The 26,858-nt window shown below is 40.7% G+C and overlaps 1 protein-coding gene across 5 annotated transcripts in view; it reads right to left on the bottom strand.

Annotated features, from left to right (window-relative positions):
* ctnna2 (catenin (cadherin-associated protein), alpha 2) overlaps window positions 1-26,858 on the bottom strand; it is a 1,331,223-nt gene that overhangs the window by 310,086 nt on the left and 994,279 nt on the right. For all 5 annotated transcript variants that reach the window (XM_059650313.1, XM_059650312.1, XM_059650318.1 and 2 more), the window contains exon 12: window positions 24,828-25,028. In XM_059650313.1, coding sequence (XP_059506296.1) covers window positions 24,828-25,028 — 201 coding nt within the window. The remainder of the gene's footprint in view (window positions 1-24,827; window positions 25,029-26,858) is intronic.

Below are 26,858 nucleotides of genomic sequence, written 5' to 3'. Positions count from 1 at the left end.
GATATTTCACTGTGCTTAATTCACTTTATTTTTGCACAAATGATCTATGCTGTGGTTATTTTGGCCTATGCAGTAACAAGCATTGTTTGGTCACAACAGAGAATCTTCCCAACTTTATAAATAAACCAAAGAACTGTGAATCCTTGAAACCAAAAGCAAAACTAGAAATTGCTTGAAAAACTCAGCAAATCTGGCAGCATCTGTGGGGGGAAGTAGCAGCATCTTTGGAGAGAAAGAGCTGACATTTTATGTTCAGTTCTGAAGGCGGCTCACTGAACCCGAAACGTTAACTCTGCTTTCCCTCCACAGATGCTGCGAGGCCTGCTGAGCTTTTCAAGCAATTTTTGATTTTGTTTTATGTTCCCAACTTTGTTTCATACATTTACAAATGCACACATATATTAAAGTTCATATGTCTTGGTTTTTCTCCGGAGAGGGAAGAAATTTATTCTCTCCGCAGCACACAATGTCAACTTATACCAATTCCCCTGAGGTGGGCAATGCGGTGACCTTCAGGATCTGCACACCTTCCTGCATTCACATCAGTGAAGAGCATCTGACAGGTAGAAGCCCACAATACTGCCTGTTGGCAGGGAATCAAAATAAGTCTACATAGTCAGGCATTGTTACAGTTCTGAAGACAGGCCACTGGAACCAAAACATTAACTCTGCTTTTTCTCCGCAGATGCTGTCAGACCTGCTGAGTTTCTCCAGCAATTTCTGATTTTTTTTTTCTCTGATTTCCAGCATCCGTAGTTCTTTGTTTTTTCTTATTAAATCTGCCTAGCGTAACACAAGAAATATCTCCCCAGTGACTCAAGTTGGGGGGCAAAATACTTTCAGTGCTCCTTCTAAGTTACCATCTTTTGTCTGGGCAGCAATGTGGCAATGGGCACTGTCATTGATCTCATTCAATTTTCATTCTGTTGATTGGTGGAGTTCTGTAAAGATTAGTTATCCACTCATTCATATTCTTGGCTAGGTGGCAAATTCAGAAATGACTCCCCACTGAATCTAAAGAGGTTATCTGGCTTTAGAAACTATTCCAGCGGCTGTCATTTTCTTTTCAAGTTCTCAGCCATAATTCAAAAAAATTAATGGTTTTGGGTATTTTCTAACCATTTTACCCATCATAATTTAATTTACTCTAATGGTATATTCCCCTTGTGCTCAAGAACATCTGTTCTTGCCTTCAGATCTAGGTAATTTATGATAATAAAGGTAAGTGAATGGCTACCCTTGATGGAAAATAACTTTTAGGTTCCTAACGATGTGCTTCTATAAAATCTAATTTCAATCTTCAAAACCAGCAGAGCATCACAAAATACGTTGTTATCAAGCTTAAGCTGGCAAGCTATTCATTAAATGAACAGTGAGCAACTGCATAACTTAACAACGATATCACATACTAACATGTACACTAGATTGTCTTATCTAACTCTTTAATTAGGACACATAATAAAACATGACAACTCCATGAACTAAAAGCTTACAAACAATCTTTAAACACATACAGATTTCCCCCAGGCTTTCAGGAATATGCAGTTGATCCCTCTGAGCTCACCAAAAAGCCTCTAAACTTCAGTGAGACCATAGCAATGCTATATTTCGTTTGGATAGAATGGTTTCTTTGATGCCTTGGAAAAGTTACCACAAGTCACTCAGCTTTTAAAATCTCATCTCTTAAATTCAAAAAGGTTCTGTTAAGGTCAAACAAAACTAGTGAGTAAGGTCTCTGAAACTGCTTTCAGCTATCCCTCAAAACCCACTGCTAGGAACTAGCAATTCAACAAAACTGTCCAAGATTGGGATATAAGCCTTTAAAATGGGTTCAAGCTTATCAAATTAAAAACCTCTCAGTGTGAATTTTCTACAGAAATGAAAATACTTAGGATCTGAAACTCCAGCACATTTCTGCCTGAGCTGCAGCTAGAACTGCCACGTAATGTAAGTATTCACATGCCATGTATTGGGCAGAACTTCGTAGGTGCAGCAAGCTGGAGGGGGTCAAGACTTTCTTTGAAGGGAGTTTCCATATGGTCTCTGTTATAAATTTGGAGACTGTCCATGACCTTCTAACTTAGAGGCAAAGGTGTACCATTGATGCATTCTGAAACTTAAATGTCACTGTCAGATAGAATAGATCTGTTCTCTGTGCTCCCATTCATGTCATGGACACTTGTACATCTCTGGTCTATACTTCTATTGGAACGTGTGGAGAGTAACCAATAAACAAATGGTCTGTTTCTGACATGTGACTGTTGTATGTAATTTTGTGATCAACATGATTTTTATTCTTGTCCTATCAAGGGATTAATCAGACATTTTTTTAATCAAAAGACAACATAAATGTTTAATATATGACATATTCAATGGAAAAGAATCAAGTAGAAAAGCTGAGATAATGGGAACTGCAGATGCTGGAGAATCCAAGATAACAAAGTGTGAAGCTGGATGAACAGGAACAGCAACTCATATTCCGCTTGGGAACCCTGCAGCCCAATGGTATCAATGTGGATTTCACCAGCTTCAAAATCTCCCCTCCCCCCACTGCACCCCAAAACCAGCCCAGCTCGTCCCCGCCTCCCGAACCCGTTCTTCCTCTCACCTATCCGCTCCTCCCACCTCAAGCCGTACATCCATTTCCCACCTACCAGCCTCATCCAGCCTCCTTGACCTGTCCGTCCTCCCCGGACTGACCTATCCCCTCCCTACCTCCTAATCTATACTGTCCTCTCCACCTATCTTCTCCTCTATCCATCTTTGGTCCGCCTCCCCCTCTCTCCATATTTATTTCAGAACCCTCACCCCATCCCCCTCTCTGATGAAGGTGTCTAGGCCCGAAACATCAGCTTTTGTGCTCCTGAGATGCTGCTTGGCCTGCTGTGTTCATCCAGCTCCACACTTTGTTATCTTAAGTAGAAAAGCTGAGAGTTTGTTATGTAAAAATAATTAACAGGACTGTTGACTAAAATGAGACAACACCCTGTTTGGCCTGGCAACATCAGTGAAGAAAATAAATCAGAGTTAACATTTCGGGTCCAGTGGCCCTTCCTCCGAGCTGAACTGATGAAGGGTCACTGGACCCGAAATGCTGACTCTGACTGTCTTTCTTCACAGATGCTGCCAGACCTGCTGAGCTTTTCCAGTAACTTCTGTTTTTGTTCCTGATTTACAGCATCCACAGTGCTTCCGTTTTCAAAGCATTTTTTGATATGCCTTTTATCATTAAATATGACAGATTATCAAAGTACGGCACATGTTTTATAAATTATTTAATATTTAAATCCCTGATTCCAGAAAAGCAGAACTTTGAAAGCATACTAGTGAACAATGGGTGTATGTATTTATTTTCCAGGTTTGGTGATGTAACTTGCCTTTTTGATGGATATTAAAACTCTTATTCTTGTTTTAAAATTACTTCACATTCTTACCCCTCCCTATTACCTCAATACCCTCCAACTGTACCACTGTCCAAGAAAACTAGACTCGTACAATTCTGCTGCATCACCAAATTTAGTCACTCTGCTATTGATGGCCCTAAGCTGTGGATTTCCCTCTCAAGTCCTGTTCAGTTCCATATTTTTCTTACCTCCTCTAAGACACTCCTAAAAACCAATAAGCCTTTTGGTGCTTATTTCAGCTAATATGTCATAAGATTGAGTGCTAAATTTTGTTTGATGCTGTTCCTGTGTACGCCTTTAAACACTTAAAATGGAAGTATAAGTGCAAGTTGTCATTATGCAACTCATTTTTGTCTTTAAAATTCTCAAGCTTTGTGAGCCCACACTTCCCTTGCTTGGTTGGTCTGGTAAGCTGCTACCTGCCACCTTTCTGTGTAACATTATGATAATTATGTTACAGACTGTCCAGAATGCCAGGTTGACTCTGGAACACTGGAAATATATGTTATAATATATATAAATATACATTATAAAACACTGGAAATCCAGCTCCATATAAAGTGAAAATATACATTTCCAAGTCAGGGGAATCATGGGATGTGGAAGGTGCCCACTGAGTGGCATTGAAAGAGCACCTCAGGTTCAACTGAGATCTGGTACTTTGGTTTTAGTACATTACAAGCTAATCACATATCTCCTTCCAGAAATAGACACATCCACATACATGCATTCAGTTAACCTGTATTCAAGAAAATCTGCCAGCAATGGCTTAATATAGATTCTTATTTAAGTGTGCCCATACAAAATTGGCAGGTCAGAAAAGACTAGCTGCTTCATCAAACCTGTCCTAAATACTATGATGGTTAAAACATAATGTCTAAACACTCACTTTTCTTCTCACTGTCATGTCATCTATGGACTTCAGAACATCCTGCAGCTACATTACATTTCTCACTTTTGTGCAGAAATACTGCCACTGTCCTTAATATTCTTAAAGTGATTCATAAAATACACCACCTCATCCAGTGCCAGTTCTTCATAAAATGGTCCATTTCAGATAAGTGTAGATAATGGTAAAAGAACTCCTCTCCAATCACCCTCAGGTGATCAAAGATAATTCAGCAGATCATACAGACAAAATCATTTCTAGATAGTTTTTAATCAACCTGCTCAGGTCTGTTATGATGTAGAACATAGAACATAGAACATTGAACAGTACAGCACAGAACAGGCCCTTCAGCCCACAATGTTGTGCCGACCATTGATCCTCATGTCTGCACCCTCAAATTTCTGTGACCATATGCATGTCCAGCAGTCTCTTAAATGACCCCAATGACCTTGCTTCCACAACTGCTGCTGGCAACGCATTCCATGCTCTCACAACTCTCTGTGTAAAGAACCCGCCTCTGACATCCCCTCTATACTTTCCACCAACCAGCTTAAAACTATGACCCCTCGTGCTAGCCATTTCTGCCCTGGGAAATAGTCTCTGGCTATCAACTCTATCTATGCCTCTCATTATCTTGTATACCTCAATTAGGTCCCCTCTCCTCCTCCTTTTCTCCAATGAAAAGAGACCAAGCTCAGTCAACCTCTCTTCATAAGATAAGCCCTCCAGTCCAGGCAGCATCCTGGTAAACCTCCTCTGAACCCTCTCCAAAGCATCCACATCTTTCCTATAATACAGCGATCAGAACTGGACGCAGTATTCCAAGTGCGTCTGAAGCAGATGGAACTTGCACTCAGGCCTTCTGTGTCACAATAGGGGAGTGATAGTTGAGTGGTATTATCACTGGACTGTTAATCCATAGACGCAAAGCAGCATCCAGAGAAAAGGAGCAGTCAACATTTCAGGTAATACCCTTCCAGCCTCCTGTTTCTCGACCTTGGATTCCAGCATCCGCAGTTTTCGGTTTTTAACTAAGGTTCTGGCAACTGGGTTTGAAACCTTCATTGGCAACTTTTAATTCATTAAAATCTGGGACTAAGAATCTAATGATCATCTGATGAATGTAAAAACCCATTTGGTTCTGCAATGTCCTTTAGGAAGGGAAGCTGCGATCCCTACCTTTTCGGGACTACATATGACTCCAGACTCGTAGCAACATGGTTAACTCAACTGTCTTTTGGGATTGGCTATAAATGCTGGCTGAGCCAGAGATCGCATGAATGATCGAAAAAAGTATACAGCACCACAATAGCCCTCAAAGACATGTTTCTAATGACATTAATCATCTACATAATGTGATGTCAGTCCTGGTCAAAATCTAGTCCAGTTCATCATTAAATTGCCACAAATAAAGATCACGAAAAGTACCAGGCCTAGACTTATCCCCTGCAGATGTATACAAGTATTGCGCTTCCAAACTGAGTCACATCCATTACATATACAAATTTTGAATGTGGAATTCACACTGATTCCTCATCTAGCAATTTAAATTTCCAGTTTTGTGAAGTAGTCTCATGTGAATGGGGCACCTAGTCAAAGACTTTCCCAAAGTTCAAGTATCCAGTGGATTTCCTTCATCCACTACCTAAGTCATATTCTCACATAACCGTACCCCATATCTGTTGGCAGAACATATTTATCAAATAACCGTGAAATGAATTTCCAACTGCACTTTCATTTTTCCAGAGATCAGAATAGGTATCTTTTTTGATGCCTCCCATCAGCCTCCCAAAAATGGATTTCCAGCTGATAGACTGACAGTTCCTACCTTCTGGATGTCTGCTTTTTTTGAAAGTAGGACCTGTATCAGCAGGATTTTAGACTAAAGGGACTCCACCTGATTTTACTATTGAACTATTAAAGAGATGGAAAAGGGACTCGGAGGACTCTTGTCCCTTCTCTTTACACACGCTTGGATAGATATTATCTGCTCTTGGAAAGCAACCAAATTTAAGCTTTCATAATCTATCCAAGATGACATTATGACCCCTTTTATTATTATAAATGCTATTTAATATAGAATACTCATAAACAGTATCTGTAGAATTGTAGACAGATCTAAAATAATCATTTAGCAGCTGTGCCATGTCCTGAGAATCTGCTATGCAGTATCCAATAGTGCTCCACATAGTCTTTAATGGTCCTCCAATAAGTCTGAGAAAGCTATGGACATTACTGTTATATTTACACAGGATCTCCTTTTCCAGAGAACTCTAAGTTAGTCTTGTGGCTGTTCTTTTTAACCATCTCAATTGCATGCGTTAGTTTAAAAAAAATGAAAGAACTGCTTATGTTGGAAATCAGAAATAAAAACAAAAACTGAAATTGTTGCAAAATTTCAGCAGGTCTGGCAACATCTGTGGAGAGAAATCATAATTAACGCTTTGTGTCCAGTGACCCTTCTTCAGACCATCAGTTCTGAAGAAGAGATGCTGAACCCGAAACGTTAACTCTGACTTCTCTCCACAGATGCTGCCAGGCCTCCTGAGTTTTTTCACCATTTTTTGTTTTTGTCTTCCCTGACCTCATTTGAGTTGAACGGCTTAAATTTGTACAAAGCCATTTGTGCTGGTAGACTTTCCCCTACAAATTTCCTGTCAACCAAAATGTTTTTGCTTTGTTTTGGGCCCTTGCTTTAACCTCTGGGACATACTGTTTGAGAGCTACATTCTGTTTGAGAATGGTTTTAAATGAAACCTATGTGTATACAGTACTTGAAATAAGTCTGGTTGCTCCTATTGCTACATCAAAGATCTGGGTATTGACAATATCATAGGCTGTAGTAAAGGCTACCTTTTACAGGTCTTAATGAATAACTGGTCTTTTAAAGCTTACTGACACATTTTATTCTTTGCAAATGATCAGCTTGAAGAAGAGTCATACCAGACACAAATCATTAACTCCGTTTCTCTCTTCATAGATGCTGTCAGACCTGCTGAGCTCCTCCAGCATTCTCTGGGTTTCTTTGTGATTACTCATTGATTCTATACAGATTGCTTACTGGGTGAATGAGCATAGAAGGGTAGAAATAATAGACATCTGTCTAATTTGCTTGAAATCTGTTCACTATTGTAAAGTTGGCTCTCCTAAAATTTGCAGCTGAAGCCTGACCAACAGGATTAAAACTAATCGTATAATGTTGAGGTGTTACCTCATATGGAGGTTTAATTTAGCAGTAAGCTCACCGCTAATGATCAGATTCAGAATTGTGGTTATCTCATGTTTTCTCAATAATACACTGCATGTGGGAGAAACAATCAATGAGGGTCAATTCTTAGTCCATTAAGTGGACAGGGGAGTTATATTGAACAGTACTTGTTTCTCAGCTTTTATGACTGGCTTTTCATTCCGCAGGCTGGTAGTTGGAGTTGGGAAATGTCCTGCCCAGACAAACTTACCTAAGGAAACAACGAGAGCGGAGGGATTGGGATATTGCTGGATTGGGCGGAGTGGGGTAGAGGAAGTCAGATGTGTGGTGAAGTTGAGACTATTGCCACTAGATACAAATCAGCACTAGTCACAATGGAGTGCTGAGTGCCAAGGCTGGCTGTTTGAAAGCCCTACCTCAGTTCTCTGGAACTTGGTTCCAGTTGTTTTGGTCAGCATTAAGCCCTCTTACACTTGCCCCTCTTTTGATGTTACGAACGATCGATGAGAGGAGTCTGTAGTCCAGGTTTCCAATCAGCTATTCAAGCGTATCTAAGTATTATCTATCTGAGTCTAGCCAGAAAAAAAACTTTGTCAATTACAATAAACCCATTTTCTTTACGTAGAACAATTCACCTGAACAGTTCATTATTTGAATTCCAATATTCTCTGTGCATAACCACTTGATAAACAATGTCTTCAGTCTTCATATCTTGAACTCATTCTTACAGAGCCTGGATCTGTCACTGGTAGTGTTTGTTTCAACCCTTATCTGTTTAACCTTACCCACTTTGAGTTGTCTAAACAGCTGATCCTTCATGGCTCCCAAGGCCTTTCAAGAGGGTTCTGCTGATCTCAGCCTTGAGAGTGAAGAAGGTTCATTTGGAGAATTTGCTCCTTTGGTTTCACTGTGAGCACAGAAATGTTCCCTGTTTAACTCTTACAGTCCCTTCTTTTGGGCCTTCGCCTAAGCTTGAGGTAGACAATACTGCCCTTTCCCTTTACAGCTGCCACCAATTGTTACTGGCCAGGCCAGAAGATGAGTGTTTGGCCAGTAGATTTAGATTTTTTAGGAACCAGCAGCAAATGACACAAAATCCAATAAAGAGGGAGAAAAGTGATCATGAAAGTAAATTGGCAAGAATAAGACCCTTGGAGGATGCAACTGCAGAATTAATAATGGAGAGCAGGACAAATGAGGTGACAGATGAGGTGACAGTGATAGCCCTTGACATCAAGACCTCATTCAACCCACTGTGGCATCAATGATCCCTAGCAAAACTGGAATCAATGGATACATGGAGTCAAACTCTTCAATCGTTGGAATCATACCTGACACATAGGAAGATGGTCATGCTTGTTGGACATCAATAATCTCAGCTTCAGGGCATCTCTGCAGGGGTTCCTCAGGGTATTGTCCTAGGCCCAACCGTCTTCAGCTGCTTCATCAATGGCCTTCCCTCCATTAGAAGATCAGAAGCATGGATGTTCACCAATGATTGCACAATGTTTGTCACCATTTGTGACTCCTCAGCTACTGAAGCAGTCCATGTTCAAATACAATAAGATCTGCACTATATCCAGGCTAGGGCTGACAAGTATCTAGTGACATTCGTGTCACTCAAATGCCAGTCTATAACCATCACCAACATGAGGCAACCTAACCATTGTCCTTTGACATTCAATGGTGTTACCATCACTAAATCCCACAATATCAACATCCTGGATGTTATCATTGACCAGAAACTCAACCGGACTCACCACATTAACATAGTGGCTACAACAGCAGGCCAGAAGCTAGAAATACTGTGGCGAATATCTCGCCTCCTGACTTCTCAAAGCCGGTCCACCATCTACAAGGCACAAGCCAGGAGTGTGATGGAATACTCCCCACTTGCCTGGATGAGTGCAGCTCCAACAACACTCAAGAAGCTTGACACCATCCAGGACAAAGCAGCCCGTTTGATTGTCACTACACCCACAAGCATTCACTCCCTCCACCACCGACACTCAGTAGCAGCAGTGTGTACGATCTACAAGATGCACTGCAGAAATTCACCAATGATCCTCAGCACCTTCCAACCCCATGACCACTTCCATCTAGAAGGACAAGGGCAGCAGATGTATGGAAACACCAGCACCTCCAAGTTCCCCTCCAAGCGACTCACTATCCTGACTTGTATCGTCGTTCCTTCACTGTGGCTGGGTCAAAATCTTGGAATTCCCTCCCTACTGGTATTGTAGGTCAACCCACAGCAGGCGGGCTGCAGTGATTTAAGAAGGCAGCGCACCACCACCTTCCCACGCGCAACTAGGGATGGACAAGAAATGCTGGCCAGCCAGCAAAGCCCACATCCCACAAATGAATACAGAAAAAAAAGTGAGATAATTTAAATCAATATTTTAAATCAGTCTTTGTGATGGAAAACATTATAAATATTATAAAGATAACAAATAAGCAAGATGCTTATAAAAGTTTCTATCACAGGGGACAAAATATTTGGTAAACTCATGGGACTATGGGCAGGCAAGCCACTAGGACCTGATGGTCTGGATCCAAGTGTTTGAAAGGAAGTGGCTGTAGAGATAGCAAATGCATTGGTCAAAATATTCTAATACTAACTGGATTCTGGGAGGGTTTCAGGGGGCTGTAAAACGGCCAATGTGACACCCTGTTCCAGAGAAAGAGAGTAAAAACAGGAAACCATATGTTACTTAGTCTAACATCAGTAATTAGGAAAACTCTGGCTTTGTGAAAGGGAACACATGTTTGATAAATTTGCTCCAGTCTCATGGGGGTAAAATAAGCAGAGTTGATAAAGGGGGCCAATAAATGTAGTCTATTTGTATTTTTAAAAGGCATTCAATGAAATGCCATGTAAAGTTTATTGCGCAATGTAGAAGTTTATTCTATTGGGGATTGCAGATTGGTTAACACACAGAAGACAGAGAGGCAGGCTTTTGAGTATCTTTCAAGGTGGAAAGATTTAACTAGTGGAATACCACAAGGATCAGTCCTTGGGCCTCAACTGTTTACAATCTATATTAATAACTTAGAGGAAGAGATAAGGTGTGATGGATCTAAATTTTCTGTCAGTACAAGAATAAGCAGGACAGTATGCTGTGATGAGGATACAAGATAAGGGTGTAGGTTGATAGGCAGGTCTCCATCAGTACAACAAGCATCTCCTAAGATGCTTAGGAGGCAATGGCCTAGTGGCATTATCGTTTAGTGTTAATCTAGAGACCCAGATAATGTTCCGGGGACCTGGGTTCGAATTCTGCCACAGCAGATGGTGGAGTTTGAAATTAACGAATATCAGGAAATAACAATCTAATATTGACCATGAATCCATTGTTGATTGTCAGGAAAAACCCATCTGGTTCACTAATGTCATTTCGGGAAAGAAACTGCCATCCTTACCCGGTCTGTGACTCCAGACCCACAGCAATGTACTTGATTCTTAACTGCCCTCTGGGCATTCAGGAATGGGCAATAAATGCTGCCTAACCAGCAACACCTTTGTCTTGTTAATGAATAAAGAAAATAAAAAAGGCAATGAAGTTGGGCCAGTTTTTCAAGGTATTGTAAGGCATAGTTTGGATTAGGAACCATTTTTAAAGACAAGTACAAAAGGCCACACCCATGTTCTTGCTAACCTTTGCCTCTCAACCCATTTCTAACAAATCTAAAGTCCTCCATGCCAATCTATGGCACTTCCTAGGCCATTCCCCTGATATAATTCTGTACAGAACTCATGAACCTATATTAAGAATGACATGTTTGGAAAAGCTTTAAAAGATCAGTCTTTCATTCATAACGTCTTTTAAAAAAAAATCTGCTTTTACTACAGTCCTGTAAAAGTGCCAATCACCCAGACCTTTAAAGTCATAATAGTGGACTTACAAGCACCGGACACCTCTTTATCTTGTGTAAATAAATACTGTGCAATTGACAAAAATAAATCTAACAGAAAGAGCAATCAATCGTGCAATATGTTATTTTGGATGCAAAATAATAGATGTCTGGGCTTGAAGCCAACAATGTATAATGACAGATCTGCTCAGTAAGACCCAGACCTGTGAAACTGAGAATTCAGTACTGAAGAAGTTTCTTGTTATTTTGTGAGGAGAAATGTGTGAAAGGAAACATTCCCTGGAAATTCAGTCAGATACAGCTAAAACGTTTTAAGCCTTTTGTTTCCCCATGGGGCATTAAACTAGAGATCCTAATTAAAATTCCTTCACAAATCAATGTTACTGAATTTTTTAAAGAAGATTCTCTGACAATACTTGTGGTTATTTCTGGAAATGGTTAGTTCTGTGCTACTCTATTTCCTGTATATATTTTGTCCCTTCTCTTTGCTATTCTCTTCAAATTCTTAGTTTATTTTATTCCTAATTTTGTTTTTTTCCATATCACAATAATTCCTAAATACATTTAGTATTTTTCTAACTTGCTTTTTATTTTTTTCTAAACTCCATTCTCTTCAATCTTCAGGATGCTGACAAGCTGAATGTGAATGATGTATAAATTGGTTCTCCCTTCTTGGGTCTGACCAGCTGTTCAGAGTTCATTTACCAACTTGATATCACTTGAGCTGTGATGGTATCAGGATGTTACCAAAAATGAGTAATTACTTTCACCAGGTGATGTACTGCTCATGATAAATTATTTGAACATACTGACTTGAAATAATCAGACTATTATGCACCAGAGCTGAAAATGATGGGACGATTTAACAGAAGCATTAAAAATGTTGAAGTTTTAAGAGTAGGAACAGAGAAAGACCTGATTTGAACCTTAAATTGGCTGTTTCAATATTGGTTAGTTTCGTAAAGGTTTTCTCCCTGCAAGAACAAATGAGTTTTCTCATGCGTTTTTCACAAATTCAACTAATTCCTATGCACACCTAAAAATCAGATGCTGTGAAGATAAAAGAAGATTTGTTCAGAACTGCTCTAGACATGATGGTCGAATGATCTCCTTCAAAAATGTATCTATTCTTGTTAATGTACTGAAACAGAAGCATGACTAACAGATGCACGTCAGTGTTTAAACTCTGTATAAATCTCCTTTTACCCATTTTCTAACGGTATCAGAATAACTTTCCATGATTTTATCCCTCATCTATTTAGCTTGCCCAGAAGATATCTGCTATTTGCCTCTTCTATTCCAAGCAACAGTGAGTTCCACATTCCCAATGCTTTCTGGGTGAAGAAGCTTCTCCCGAATTTGGATTTATTTCTCACTATCATATAATTATTGTCGTAGAAGGTTTAAAACCAGCTCTTTGCATTGAAGCACTGTAGTCAGAAAAGAAGGGAGATTTGAGATTGGTCATGAATATTAAACCATAGGAAAACAGCTAGGGACTATCCCATGCTTGATCCAATCCCCATATGCATAAGCCTTTGGAAATGTTACTATTATCGACAATAGTTGGTAGCAATGAGTGTGATAGTCAAGGAGTAAAATTGTTCATTATTAACAAAGCTGTAAAAATGTTATATTTGGAAATGTTGGGTACAGGCTATTACTACAATAATCACACAGCACTTATTTACATGAAAGGACGAAGAAATATCGTCTTCGTAACTGTGTAATTTTTTCCTATGTTATATTTATCATCTTTAAAAATATCAATTCTTAGTGCAGCTGTTTGTTTCATAAAATCACAGCAGTGTCTGACATGAAACATACTGTGAAATAAATCTTGATACAACATGACACAGCAGCATGGTACTATGAATCACACTGTGCTACATTATTACAGGATGGCTCACATGTAATTTTACTGCACTATTAATCATATGGCAGAGTATCATGGTCTAGGTCAATCAGCAGATTTCTGCAGCATTAGTTACATTTACGAGGGGCAGCCAAAATAGTGATTGTAAATCTAAAATTTCTGTTTTAGTCATGGGAGGTCGGCACCACCATCAAAGCCAGTATTTAATGACAATTCCTAATCAGCCTTGACAGAGGATGGTTATGAGCCACATTTCTGTATCACTGCAGTCCATGCAGTAAAGGTACTCCCACAGTGCCATTAGATATGGTCATCCAGGATTTGACCCAGAAACAATGAAGGAATGGTGATTTATTTCCAATCAATGGTGTGACTCAAGAACATAAGAACAGGCCAGTTGGCCTCTCAAGCTTGGTCCACTAATAGTATTATGGCTGATCATTGATCTCAATTCCATTTTACTGTAAGACTCCATAATCCTGGAATTCTTTAGACACAAATATCTTTTTAGTTTAGCCCTAGACATCGTAAATGTCCGAACATCCACATTCTTCCAGTGTGGAAAATTTCAAACATTCACAATCCTCTGCGGGAAGACATTTCTCTCTACCAAGAGGCAGATCACCACCAACTTCCCAAGGTCAACTAGGGACGGGCAATAACTGCTGGCCAGCTAACAACACCGATGTCTCCCAAGTGAATAAATAAAAAACGTTCAGTTACAAATTGGAGTTCTTTATCAAAAGACAACAGCTCCCAACTCTAGAATCGTCAGACTGCAACTCAGCCTTCGCAGAATTTTATACATTTCAATGAGATAACCCTTATTCTTCTAAATTCCGAGAATAAATGTTACTATATTTAATCCTTGATCTTACCAAAGCCCTGGATTGTTGCAAAATGCTCTTACTTTCAAATACTAAATTTCTCACAATGAAAATAAAAGCAGAATTCCAGTCTAACATTCAGGGGATATAAATTCTTGACTCATCTGTCCTACTTGTGAATACATGTGTATGCTTTTGGATTTAAAGGAGGTATATTCTAAATTTGCATATGAGCAATTAATCATCTATTTTGCTACTTGTTAAAAGTTTGTTTAGTAAAGAAGTTTTTGTTTTCTTCATTATTTATGAAACCTAGTGTTAGTTTCTTTTATCTTAGATGGTGGTCAGAGACAGGCAAAATGACTAACGCACTGTTCAACTTGGTTGCTTACACATTTATCACGGAATGAGGGGGCTTGTTTTCCTGTGGACTACTTCCATAAGGCTCATGACAGAATGGATTCTCAAATTGTTGAGAAAGAAGAAATATCTATTTAAATGTTGGCAATTGCTCGTCTCCCATCATATCTATAAATCCAGTTTCCTGCACAACTTTAACCAGCTCATCCCATAAGGCCATAAGACCATAAGACATAGGAGTGGAAGTAAGGCCATTCGGCCCATCAAGTCCACTCCGCCATTTAAATTATGGCTGATGGGCATTTCAACACCACTTCCCTGCACTCTCCCCGTAGGCCTTGATTCCTTCTGAGATCAAGAATTTGTCGATCTCTGCCTTGAAGGCATCCAACCTCCCGGCCTCCACTGCACTTCATGGCAATGAATTCCACAAGCCCACCACACTCTGGCTGAAGAAATGTCGTCTCATTTCAGTTTTAAATTTACCCCCTCTAATTTTAAGGCTGTGCCCATAGGTCATAGTCTCCCCGCCTAACAGAAACAACTTCCTAGCGCCCACCCCTTCTAAACCTTACATTATCTTGTAAGTTTCTATTAGATCTCCCCTCAACCTTCTAAACTCTAAAGAGTACAATCCCAGGATCCTTAGCCGTTCGTCATACGTTAAACCTACCATTCCAGGGATCATCCGTGTGAATCTCCGCTGGACACACTCCAGGGCTAGTATGTCCTTCCTGAGGTGTGGGGCCCAAAATTGGACACAGTATTCTAAATGGGGCCTAACTAGAGCTTTATAAAGCCTCAGAAGCACATCGCAGCTTTTATATTCCAACCCTCTTGAGATAAATGACAACATTACATTCGCTTTCTTAATTACGGACTCTACCTGCAAGTTAACCTTTCGAGAATCCTGGGCCAACACTCCCAGATCCCTTTGTATTTCTGCTTTGCGAATTTTCTCACCATTTGGAAAATAGTCCATGCCTGTATTCTTTTTTCCAAAGTGCAAAACCTCACCTTTACTCACATTGAATTTCATCAGCCACTTCCTGGACCACTCTCCTGAACTGTCTAAATCTTCTGCAGCTTCCCCACCTCCTCAGTACTACGTGTCTGTCCACCTATCTTTGTATCATCGGCAAACTTCGCCAGAATGCCCCCAGTCCCTTCATCCAGATCATTAATATATAAGGTGAACAGCTGCGGCCCCAACACTGAACCCTGCAGGACACCACTCGTCACCGGTTGCCATTCCGAAAAAGAGTCGTTTATCCCAACTCTCTGCCTTCTGTCAGACAGCCAATCCTCAATCCAAGCCAGTAGCTCACTTCGAACACCCTCCTCACTATATACTTGGCTTTAGGTTTAATACTCTCGATGCAGAACTATTGGCATCACTCTCAAATGCAAAGTCAAATTTTATTACATTTTCATCGCTCTTTCCCAGAGGAAGCCTTAATGTGAGTTCACTATTTAACACCCCTTTGATCACATTAAGCAAGAATGTAAAGTAGCATCAAAATATTGCACATGCTGGGATTGTGAAATAAAAACAGAAAGTACTGGAGAAAGTAAGGCTGGCAGCATCTGTGGAGACAGAAACAGAGTTAACGTTTCAAATTTTTAAAAAATTCATCACTGGCCAGGCCAACATTTATTACTCATTCCTAATTGCCTAGAGGGCAGTTAAGCATACACCTTTCTGATTCTATGCCATCTATTGTTATCCACAGAATTAATGACAGCATGCATGCGTAGTTTTGGTCTCTTTCCCAAAGAAAGAACGTAACTTACCCTACTGATGATTATGAGAATTATGAGTAATAAAGAGGAACAGGAGGATCTTCCGAAGAAGGGTCTTGACCCAAAACATCAGCTTTCCTGCTCCTCTGATGCTGCTTGGCCTGCTTGTTCATCCAGCTCTGCACCTTGTTATAACAGGAGGACCATGTGTCTTTTTGAATCTGTTCTATTTGACAAGATCAGGGTTGATCAACCTCATGGATGCAAAAAAAAACCCTTGGAGCGGAACTTACAGGACAAATGTTCCTGTTCTCTACATGGTTAAGGATGTGGGTTTGGGAGCTGCTGTCAATGGAGCTTTGGCAGGTTACTGCAGCAAATCTTGTAAATTGTACACACAAGTTGGTGATGGAAATGAACGCTTAAGCTAATAAACAGGATATTATTATGCAACCACTTCCTTCAGTGTGAACTACTTGAGCATTGTTGGTGTTCTATTCATTCAGGCAATCAGGCATTGCAGATGAAAGAAAGACTGTCATGTACCAGAAGGCGAGCTATGTACTGTAGAATATCAGCCTCTGGCTGGCTTTTGTAGTCACAACATTAACAGGAGTCACGTCTGGCACATAAGAAGATGGTTGTGGCTGTGTAAGGTCAGTCTTCTTAGTTCTACAGCGTTTCTGCAGGAATTTCTCAGGGTCAGGTCCTGGGCCCAATCATCTTCAGTTGCTTCATCAATGGCCTTATCTCCATCAAAAGATCAGCAGTGGGGATGTTTGCTGATGATGGCACAGTATCCGGCGCCATTTGCAACTTTTCAAATACTGAAGCAAGAACTGGACAATATCCTGACTTGGGCTGATGATTGGTAAGTAACATTCATGACAACTGACATAAGGATGGATTCTTGAGGTAACAAAGAATCATATTTTTAAAATACTTGAGCCCAAACCTAGTGGATTCAGAATTCTTATGATTTTATATGCACCTCTCAGTTCCATTGCTGAACGTTCAAAGGTTGGTGTAATTCAATGCATTAATCTGCTCAGTTGTGTTCATGAATCTTGCAAAGAATTTTCTTAGCTTCACGTGGGGCCCACCTCCTGATTCTCCACAGCTTGCCCACCATCTACCAAGGCAAAAGTGATAAAACACTTTCCACCTGCCGAGATAAGTGCAGCTGCAATTCAAGAAGCTTAATACTATCCACTTGATTGGCACCCCACCGAGCACCTTAAAAAATATGTTTTTGCCCACAGTGATTAAGGTTGAAGCAAGTGTCTGCCGTCTTGGAAGCTATTTTTATGCAATCATTTTGATGCCACTTTCACATTGCAGCCAAGTGCGCATGTTGCAAGTTCTTCCATCAACGACAGATGACGGTCGAAGATTTGCATATATGGAGGCGTAACAATTGATGGTGCAAAGGGAGTGGCACAGATTCACGCATTGAAACTGGAAGTATAGGATCAGCCAAAATATCGAGCTTCGGAAGGCTGAAAGACTGAAATACTTCAATATTTTCTTGCTAGAGTTAAATAACCATTGTACTTAACTGTCCTTTTTGTTAAACTATCCATGGAGTATGGATGTACCTAACAAGACCAACTTACCCTTGAAAGGTGGGACATACCATCATCCAGAATTTAAGTGAGATAGTAAGATTGATACTGGAGTCAGAAATAACATAGTGTGGAGCTGAATGAACACAGCAGGCCAGGCAGCATCAGAGGAGCAGGAAAGCTGACATTTCAGGTTGGGACCCTTACTCCTCCACCTTTTCTGAAGAAGAGTCCCAATCCAAAATGTCAGCTCTCCTGCTCCTCTGATGCTGCCTGGTCTGCTGTGTTCCTCTAGCTCCACATTGTGTTATCTAGAATTTAGCTTTTGCTTTGGTTGTGTTGGCAGTGAAGCAATATCTGTAATCTGTCAACATATCTATGCGTAGCAGTTATTATCTGCTGAGATGGGAGTCATGATAATGATAGTTTTTAAATAGAAATAATCTGGGGTTTGAAGCTCTCAAGTCATATGGCTGTGACCATTCTCATTTACAGCTTGTTCCGTTGTCCAATTGTCCTTGTGAAGAAAGACTCTTGATGAAATCTAATGGTGTTTATAGTTGATGTGGGTGATAACCTCCTGTCTTGTCTTTCCCAAAGGGAATCGGGCGCTTGGTTCTGTCAATTCCTACAAATCCATTCCATGTGTTACAGAAAATTATCAGTCTACTTTTTCCTTCCTTTGCTGCAGTGATATTCCCAATCTTAGATCTGGGCAAAAAACACTGGTGTAGCTACCGTACTGATCCATGCAAAATCATGCATCCCGACTTTCAATTGTTTTGATATCATTTGTAAAATTATTGCTGTCCATCTGTCGCAGAGATGGTCATAGTGCTGGAGATAATGGGAACTGCAGATGCTGGAGATTCCAAGATAATAAAATGTGAGGCTGGATGAACACAGCAGGCCAAGCAGCATCAAATCATCATCAGCTCTCTGATGAAGGGTCTAGGCCCGAAACGTCAGCTTTTGTGCTCCTGAGATGCTGCTTGGCCTGCTGTGTTCATCCAGCCTCACATTTTATTATCTTGGTCATAGTGCTGTCAGGTAGGGAGTTGCAACAGTTTTTCCCGGAGATAATGAAAGAGTGATGATCCAGCTTCTAAGCCAGGATGATTGTGATCCCATGTTCCCTTCATTCATATAGTAGCAGTCATGGTTTGGAAGGTGTTATTGAAATATCTTCTACTCGTTATACACATTGCATTTTAGGGACTGAATTTTTGAGGCTGTTTGACCATTCAATCCGAATGGGAAAAGAATTCCTTTCGAGCTTCTGCACTTCATGTTGTAACATATTTTGCAGGCTGTGAACAGCTCCTTATTCCTAACTGTTAAACCACCAGGAGGAAAGTTCATGTAGTTTTAAGAGACTTATTAAAGCAATATAAATGAAAAGCAAGCAACATGCCTGTAATCTTGCCTTTGGGGTTGGATAAGGAACTGTTGTTTCATATTATAAATAACAGCGATATAACTGGCTATCCTTTTCATTTTGATGTCTGCTAATGATATAGATCAAAAACCTGATTAAAGTGTGGCATCATTGCTTAGGGACTGCTACTTAACCAGGAACCAGACGGCTTAATTATAAGCACTTGTGCCAGCTGAGTTCTGAGTCAGCAGTGGAGTCAATGGTAAACGTTTTTTTCACTCATCATTACAGTGAAACTTGTTAGTGCGGGGGAAAAGAAAATTATCTATTTCGCGACAATTGGAGCCAAATTTTCTGGGCCATCTGAAATTGGAAACAGAGCATGGTTTTTTTTTTAAATGTGTGGATTACTATTACTCCAAGAGTTTGGCTCTTTACAGTGTGGTCAAGGGTGAAGACAAAGTTAAGGGCTGTCTTCAGGCTTAGGCTTCAAAGCAACATAATGATAGGTAGAGATAACACAGTGTGGAGCTGGAGGAACACAGCAGGCCAGGCAGCCTCAGAGGAGCAGGGTTTCGGGTTGGGACCCTTCTTCAGAAATGATAGATAGGCTAGGCCCTGCTTTAGAGTGACATTAGGTAAAGACGCATCAATTTTCTTTGTGAGTTCATGATCATGTTGTAGCTTGGTCTAGTTTCTTTCAGTGTTTCTAGCGTACAGTTTTGTAGTGTGTTCTAATTCCATCCATCCTGCAGCATAACTGTCAGCGATATGAAGCTCTGTAACAACATCACAAGGTTGCTCCGGGGTCATGAATTTCTTACACAACACTCTGCTAATTTGAATGTGGTGATCTCTATGTTGACAGTAATTGCCTGAGTGGTAGTGAAGGGGTTGAGGGGGTTGGCAGGACAGGAGCCGATCTCTCCTCTAATTGAGACCAATCAAACCAATTTAAAGAAGTTTGTTAAAAGCTTGTCAAAGGCTGACCTTGAACATTAAGGATGTGAGCGGGCTACCCTTGCCTTCAGAAGCTCACTAACTGAAGGCAGGCAAGCGACCAGCCAAAAATGGATGCAATAGGTAATCATTGTGATCTGATGTAGGGGTCAGTAGGGTAAAGGAGTTTGAGTATTTAGTAAGACAATACCTTTGGCATTGCACAGGTGGCATGTAGAGTGACCACTTTTGCCCGTACTTTGAATGGGATAACTCAACTCCCTGTCTGGAGGCAGAAGAGGAGGAGCCAAAGCTGCTGAGGACAATTGGGTAGCTATCTGCTGTCTTCGAATACTCTGGCAGGCAGAACACCCGATATCCAGATGGCCAAACAGGGCAAGAAATCAGCAGAGGCTAAACCCTGAACACTTATTCTCTGCCACCAGACAGCTGCCTGCTAATACCCATGCAGCTGCTCTGCAGAAGGCCACAACTCTCTAGGCAGTTGGTTACTGACATCTTTGGCCTGAAGACATCACATCTTACTTCTCACAGCGCTGTTTGTGCTGCGCTGCCAGCAGGCCTCATAAATACTGTGGTTTTCAATATCTTTGCCTCCAAGGATTTGCTGTGGACCCTGTGTAGTTTTGGAAATGTTGTATGCCATTATATTTCACTGGTCACTGATACTTTAGAACATAGAACATAGCACCTTTGACCAACGATGTTGTGCCCAACTTTTACCCTAAACCTGAGGTCTATCTAACCTCTACTCCTACCTTATACTATCATCCATATGCCTATCTAATAGCCACTTAAATGCCCCTAATGAGGCCGACTCCACTACCTTCTCCGGCAATGCATTCCAGGCCCCATCACTCTCTGAGTAAAGAACCTACCTCTGACATCTCCCCTATATCTCACTTTAAAACTATGCCCCCTTGTAATAGCTACCTCCACCCTAGGAAAAAGTCTCTGGCTGTCTACGCTATCTATGCCTCTGATCATTTTGTACACCTTGATCAAGTCACCTCTCATCCTTCGTCGTTCTGAAGAGAAAAACCGCAACTCTCTCAACCTTTCCTCATAAGACCTTCCCTCCATTCCAGGCAACATCCTGGTAAATCTCCTCGGGACTTTTTACAACACTTCCACATCTTTCCTGTAATGAGGTGACCAGAACTGGACACAATACTCCAGACATGGCCAAACCAGGGTTTTGTATAGCTGGAGCATAACTTCATGGCTCTTGAACTCAATCCCTCTATTAATGAAAGCTAACACACCAAACACCTTCTTAACAACTCTATCCACCTAGATGGAAGCTTTCAGGGAACTGTGGACATGAACCCCAAGATCCCTCTCCACACTGCCAAGAATCTTTCCGTTAACCCTGTATTCTGCTTTCAAATTTGTCCTTCCAAAATGAATCACCTCACACTTTTTAGGGTTAAACTCCAACTGCCACTTCTCAGCCCAGCTCTGCATCCCATTAGTGTCCCTTTGTAACCCAGAATAGCCCTCTGCACTATCCACAACTCAAACCACCTTTGTTTCATTTGCGAATTTAATAATCCACCCTTCTACTCCTCATCCAAATAATTTACAAAATTCACAAATAGAAGAGGACCTAGAACTGATCCTTGTGGTACACCACTTTTAACTGAGCACCATGTTGAATATTTTCCATTCACTACCACCCTTTGTCTTCTAAGGGTCAGCCAATTCTGAATCCAGTCTGCACACTTCCCCCTATTCCCATGCATCCTCACTTTCTGCATGAGGTTACCATGGGGAGCCTTATCAAATGCTTTACTTAAATCCATGTAAACCATATCCACTGCTCTATCTTCATCCACATGTTTGATCACCTCTTCAAACAATTCAATGAGATTTGTGAGGCATGATCTACCCCTCACTTTGCCAGATCTGCATAGCACATTCAATTAATGACAGAGAAGATCCTGCAGACACAGAGGACTTATGGTTTCATGCCCACCTCTGGTTCTCCTCAGGTACCATATGGCCATCAACAAAATTGTTTTCCATTTCCTCAAAGTCTAGGTGCCAGAGACCACAGGAAGACCTTGCTCTGCATTTGCTTTTCTGTTCGCAGTCATGATACTCTCAGTTCAGGTTGTGTCCAATCTTCACCTCCAGTTTTCTACCACCTCTGGAAAGGGGTTCTCACACATCTCCCTTATGGTCTCCAGAGTTAGGTCCAAGTTGGCATGAATTTAATGAGGGTCTGCCCTGCACCAGATGCCAGGTCACTCATCTCTCTGCATGCTACAGCCATTCTGTCATAAGGTAGTGATGCAGTACAGCTGTTTCATAATATGGTATTGTGTGGCGAATATTACCATAAGACATTGGAGCAGAATTGGGAAATTCAGCACAGTGTATATGTTCCACTATTTGATCATGGCTGATATGTTTCTCAACCCAATTCTCCTGCCTTCTCCCCATAACCCTGTATCCCCTTACTAATCAAGAACCCACCTTTTCCTGTCTTAAATTACACTCAATGACTTGACTTCCACAGCTCTCTCTGGCAATGAGTTCCACAGATTAACCACCTTCTGGCCGAAGAAATTCCTCTTCATCTCACTTTTAAACAGTTGTCCCTCCACTTGGAGGCTGTGTCCTTGGGTCCCAGTCTTTCTACTTGTGGAAACGTCTTCTCCACGTCCACTTTATCCAGGTTTCTCGGTATTCTGTAAGTTTCAATGAAATTCCACCTCATCCTTTTAAACTCCATTGAGTACAGTCCTCAACCATTTCTTAGACACCAAACTCTTCATCCCTGGGATTACTCTTGTCAACTCCCTCTGGGACCCATCTAACGCCAGCACATGCTTCCTTATATATGGGACCTAAAACTGCTCACAATATTCCTAATGTGGTCTGATCAGAGCCTTGTCCAGCCTCAACAGCACATGGCTGCTCTTGTATTATCGCCCTTTTTAAAATGAATGCTCCCATTGCATTTGCCCTCGACTTTCAACTGAACTCATGTGTTAACCTTAGGAGAATCCTGAACTAGGAATCCCAAGTACCTTTGTGCTTCAGATTGAGTGCCAAAATGCCATCTTATATAGAATGCACAGTATAGAAACAGGCTTATTAGATTTATGCTGATGGTTCTAATCAACTAAACCTTCCCCCATCACAACTATCAGCACATCACTTATTTATTTCTACTCTTTGTATATCTAGCTTGCCTTTCAAAGTATCTGTGCTGTTTGCATCAACTACTTATTTGAACAGCGGTACTCTTTGTGACGTAACATTATCCTAAATTACTTGGTAACTGCAAATCTAATTGTGCCAAGATACACTCACAATTCAGCATCATCACTGAAAGAGAATCCAACCATTTCATGTTGACATTAATGTCCGACTGTTGGACCATGTTAACCCATAGCTTAGCTGAACCAGGCTTATATTTTTCTGCACAATGGGATTGTTGGCTGGTCCGGCATTTATTGTTTATCCCTAATTGCCCTTGAGAAGGTGATGGTGAGCTGCCTTTCTGAACCGCTGCAGTCCATGTGCTGGAGGGGAGGGATTTCCAGGATTTTGTCCTAACAGTATAAAAGAAATGGAGATATATTTCCAAATGCTCTCTGGCTGTCTAGTTTTGTGATTTATGAGTATATGCTCATGTTGTTTCTAGTCTTGTGGGCTATTGAAAAGCTTCAACTCCTGTGGTGTATGAGTACACATTTTCGGAGTATACACTCTTGTGTCTTCTCGGTATACACTCCTGTCGTTTATAGATTTAATATTTGGTGTTTTTTGAGTATACATTCCAATGGTTTTTGGGCTTACAGTTCAATAGACTTGAGATATGCTGTTCTGTGATTTTTGAGTACACTATCCTGGGGATAATTGCCATACACTCCTGCAACTCAGAGATACTGAAGACTTTGCAATCACAGATCTTAACCACTTTCAAAAGGACACATGCTGTATCATTTTTTTAAGTGGGAGCTTATAATGTACAGATTGACTGTCCTGCTTCCAATTTGACATTGGTAATTACACATTGTAACAAACTTTAGGAAGTCCTCAGGTAGTGAAAGGAGCCATATAGATGCAAAGGTGAAATTTTAATGTTGTGAATTTTGAGCCTGTAAAATGTATAGCTTCACATGGCACACCCAGCTCGATCCCCTGCCCAATTTAAGTTTTGAAGCATCTGAGGCCAGTCCCTAACCTCTCAAACTAAGTGCTCCACTCTCCTGGGCCCCTTTGCTGTTTCTGTCATCACGGCCTACTATCGCTACCAGACACAGCGTGATAGCATCAGAGACAACTTCCACTGTCCTTTGGCACATGCGAATAGGTGATGAAAGAGGGTAATTAATTCCCCTTTGCACCTCATTACCAACACTTTATCACGACATGATTAGCCTCGGAAGGTAAAGCATTCCACCAATAAAAAAAGTCCATCTTTGAAGAAAGCAACTGAGACTCTTTGATGAAATCATCCTGCCCTGAAGATTAATTTTAAAGCAGGGAGCCAGTGAAAATAACCTTGTGTGACTGTGAATCATGCATGAATTTTAGAAATATAGGTGTTGGATTGAATTTAACAGATATTGTTAGCCAGAGATATTAGGGGATATAAGGTAAAAGCAAGTATATGGATTTGAGTCACAGATTGTTCATTAAATGGTGTGATAAATTCAAGGTGCACTCCTCCTGTGCTTCTAACTAATATATAAACATATAAATGGCTACATTCTTTTCTTACCAGTCTCTGAGAGTAACTTTGTGGACTCCATTACTTTTTCAGTGTATACACCAGGCTCATAATTCTCCATCTCAGCACTGATGATGTGGATAACTCTTGCTGCTCGTCCTCGGATTGCCCCAGCAGTTCTATCAAGTGTGTCCACATCACCTTCCTGCAGTGCTATCACACACTTGTTCACATCCTCCAATATGTGGTTTTCTATAGAGTTGGAAGAGAGAGATTGAAGAAATTAGGTAAAGAAAACCGAACGATCTGCAGATGCTGTAAATCAGGAACAAAAACAAAGTTGCTTGAAAAGCTCAGCAGATCTGGCAGCATCTGTGAGGAAAAACAATGATTAAGGTTTCGGGTCCAGTGACCCTTCCTCAGGACTGCTGTTGAAGAAATTAGGTGTTTGATTTTAAGAGGAGATTGAGTCTCAAAAACATAAATTGTTGCTGTGTTTTTAACATTACAAAACATCACAGAGGCAATTACCAAACAAAATATGCTGCTATGCCAGAGGATTAAATATGAGGACAGATGAGTAAAAGGATGGGTTTTAAAGAGTGCCTTAAAAAGACACTGTTGGAGAGGCAGGGCTATCTAGAGGAGGAAATTTCAGAGCTAAGGCCAGGTAACTTAAGACACAGCTACAAAAGATATGCGGAAAGAAACTGGGAATTTTAAAGAAGACGGAATAAGAGGCTTCAGGTCTTTTGTGGCAGTGTTTTCAGATGCCTAAGGTTTTGGGTCAACTTGCTTTCCCAAAAGTATGCTGCTCAAGTCCACCATCTTCTCTGTGAGAGCTCTTTATTTACAGCTAAATATACACATACAATAAACATTCACATGCGGTGAGAGGTTCTGCTATCTTCCGGACCTGTCTATCTATGTTGTGAATCGGATTGTTATATCACCACAACATGTACATGTCTGAGGTTAACCCCACTTCTCAACAACAAGAAGAGTTATAAACCTGCAGGGGGGACTGAAAGCATGAAGATATTTAGCAACAGGGACAAAAAATATATAAATATGTTTAGTAGGCTTGTGAGTTTTTTTTGGCCCCCGTTATTCCGCCAATACATTCATCACAAAGGAGGCCGGTCACCTTGTAGATGGCAGAGAATGTAAGTCAATGGTGGATGGATTGAATGTTTAAGTTGGTGAACGCATTGCCAATCAAACTGATTGCTTTGTCCTGGACGCTGTCAAGCTTCTTGAGAGTTATTGAAACTGCACGCATCCAGGCAACTGGAGAGTATTCCATCACAATCCTGACTTGCACTTTGGAGATGGCAGGCAGACTTTAAAGAGTCAGGAGATGAATTTCTTGCTTCAGAATTCCCGGCCTCTGACCTGTTTTTGTAGCCACAATGTTTATACGGCTGGCCCAGTTCAGTTATGTTTGCAATGACGGTCTTAATGGGTTTGCATTAAATTCATAAATATGCAGTAAACTAATTACTTAATGTTAGAAAATGCATTTTCAGGCTCATTTTACCTGGGCATTTCAGAATAATAGACAGAGTTCAATCATCAGCTGGAATAAGCAATGACAATGGCCCTGAAATCATGCCACGACATGCTGAACGATAAAGAATTAATGTTTCTTTCTGAGCAGCTTCATTCCATTATTTTTAGCATGCAGTAACCCATTTATTTCAAACTGGCAAAAATTCCACTAGCTGGAATTTCAGAAAAGTGCATTAACTGTTGATTGGCTGGTATTCTTGGAAGTATTTCTGGCTAGTTGAACGTAGTAACACTTCATTTTAGAAAATGCTTTTCGTCACCACTGTTTCACATAGTGTATTTATGGAGGCTGAAATACAGCAAACAACTATAGCATGGGGAGGCAACGGCCTGGTGGTATAATTGTTGGACAATTAACCCAGTAATCCAGATAATGTTCTGGGGACCCGGGTTCAAATACCACCACAGCAGATGGTGAAATTAGAATTAAATAAATATCTGGAATTAACTGTCTAATGATGACCATGAATCCCTTGTTGATTGTCAGGAAAAACGCACCTGGTTCACTAA

This window comes from Stegostoma tigrinum, chromosome 1 (genome assembly GCF_030684315.1).
Source record: "Stegostoma tigrinum isolate sSteTig4 chromosome 1, sSteTig4.hap1, whole genome shotgun sequence".
Taxonomy (NCBI): domain Eukaryota; kingdom Metazoa; phylum Chordata; class Chondrichthyes; order Orectolobiformes; family Stegostomatidae; genus Stegostoma; species Stegostoma tigrinum.
The sequence above is the reverse complement of the archived record's forward strand: the minus strand, read 5'-3'. Positions and strand labels throughout refer to the sequence as shown.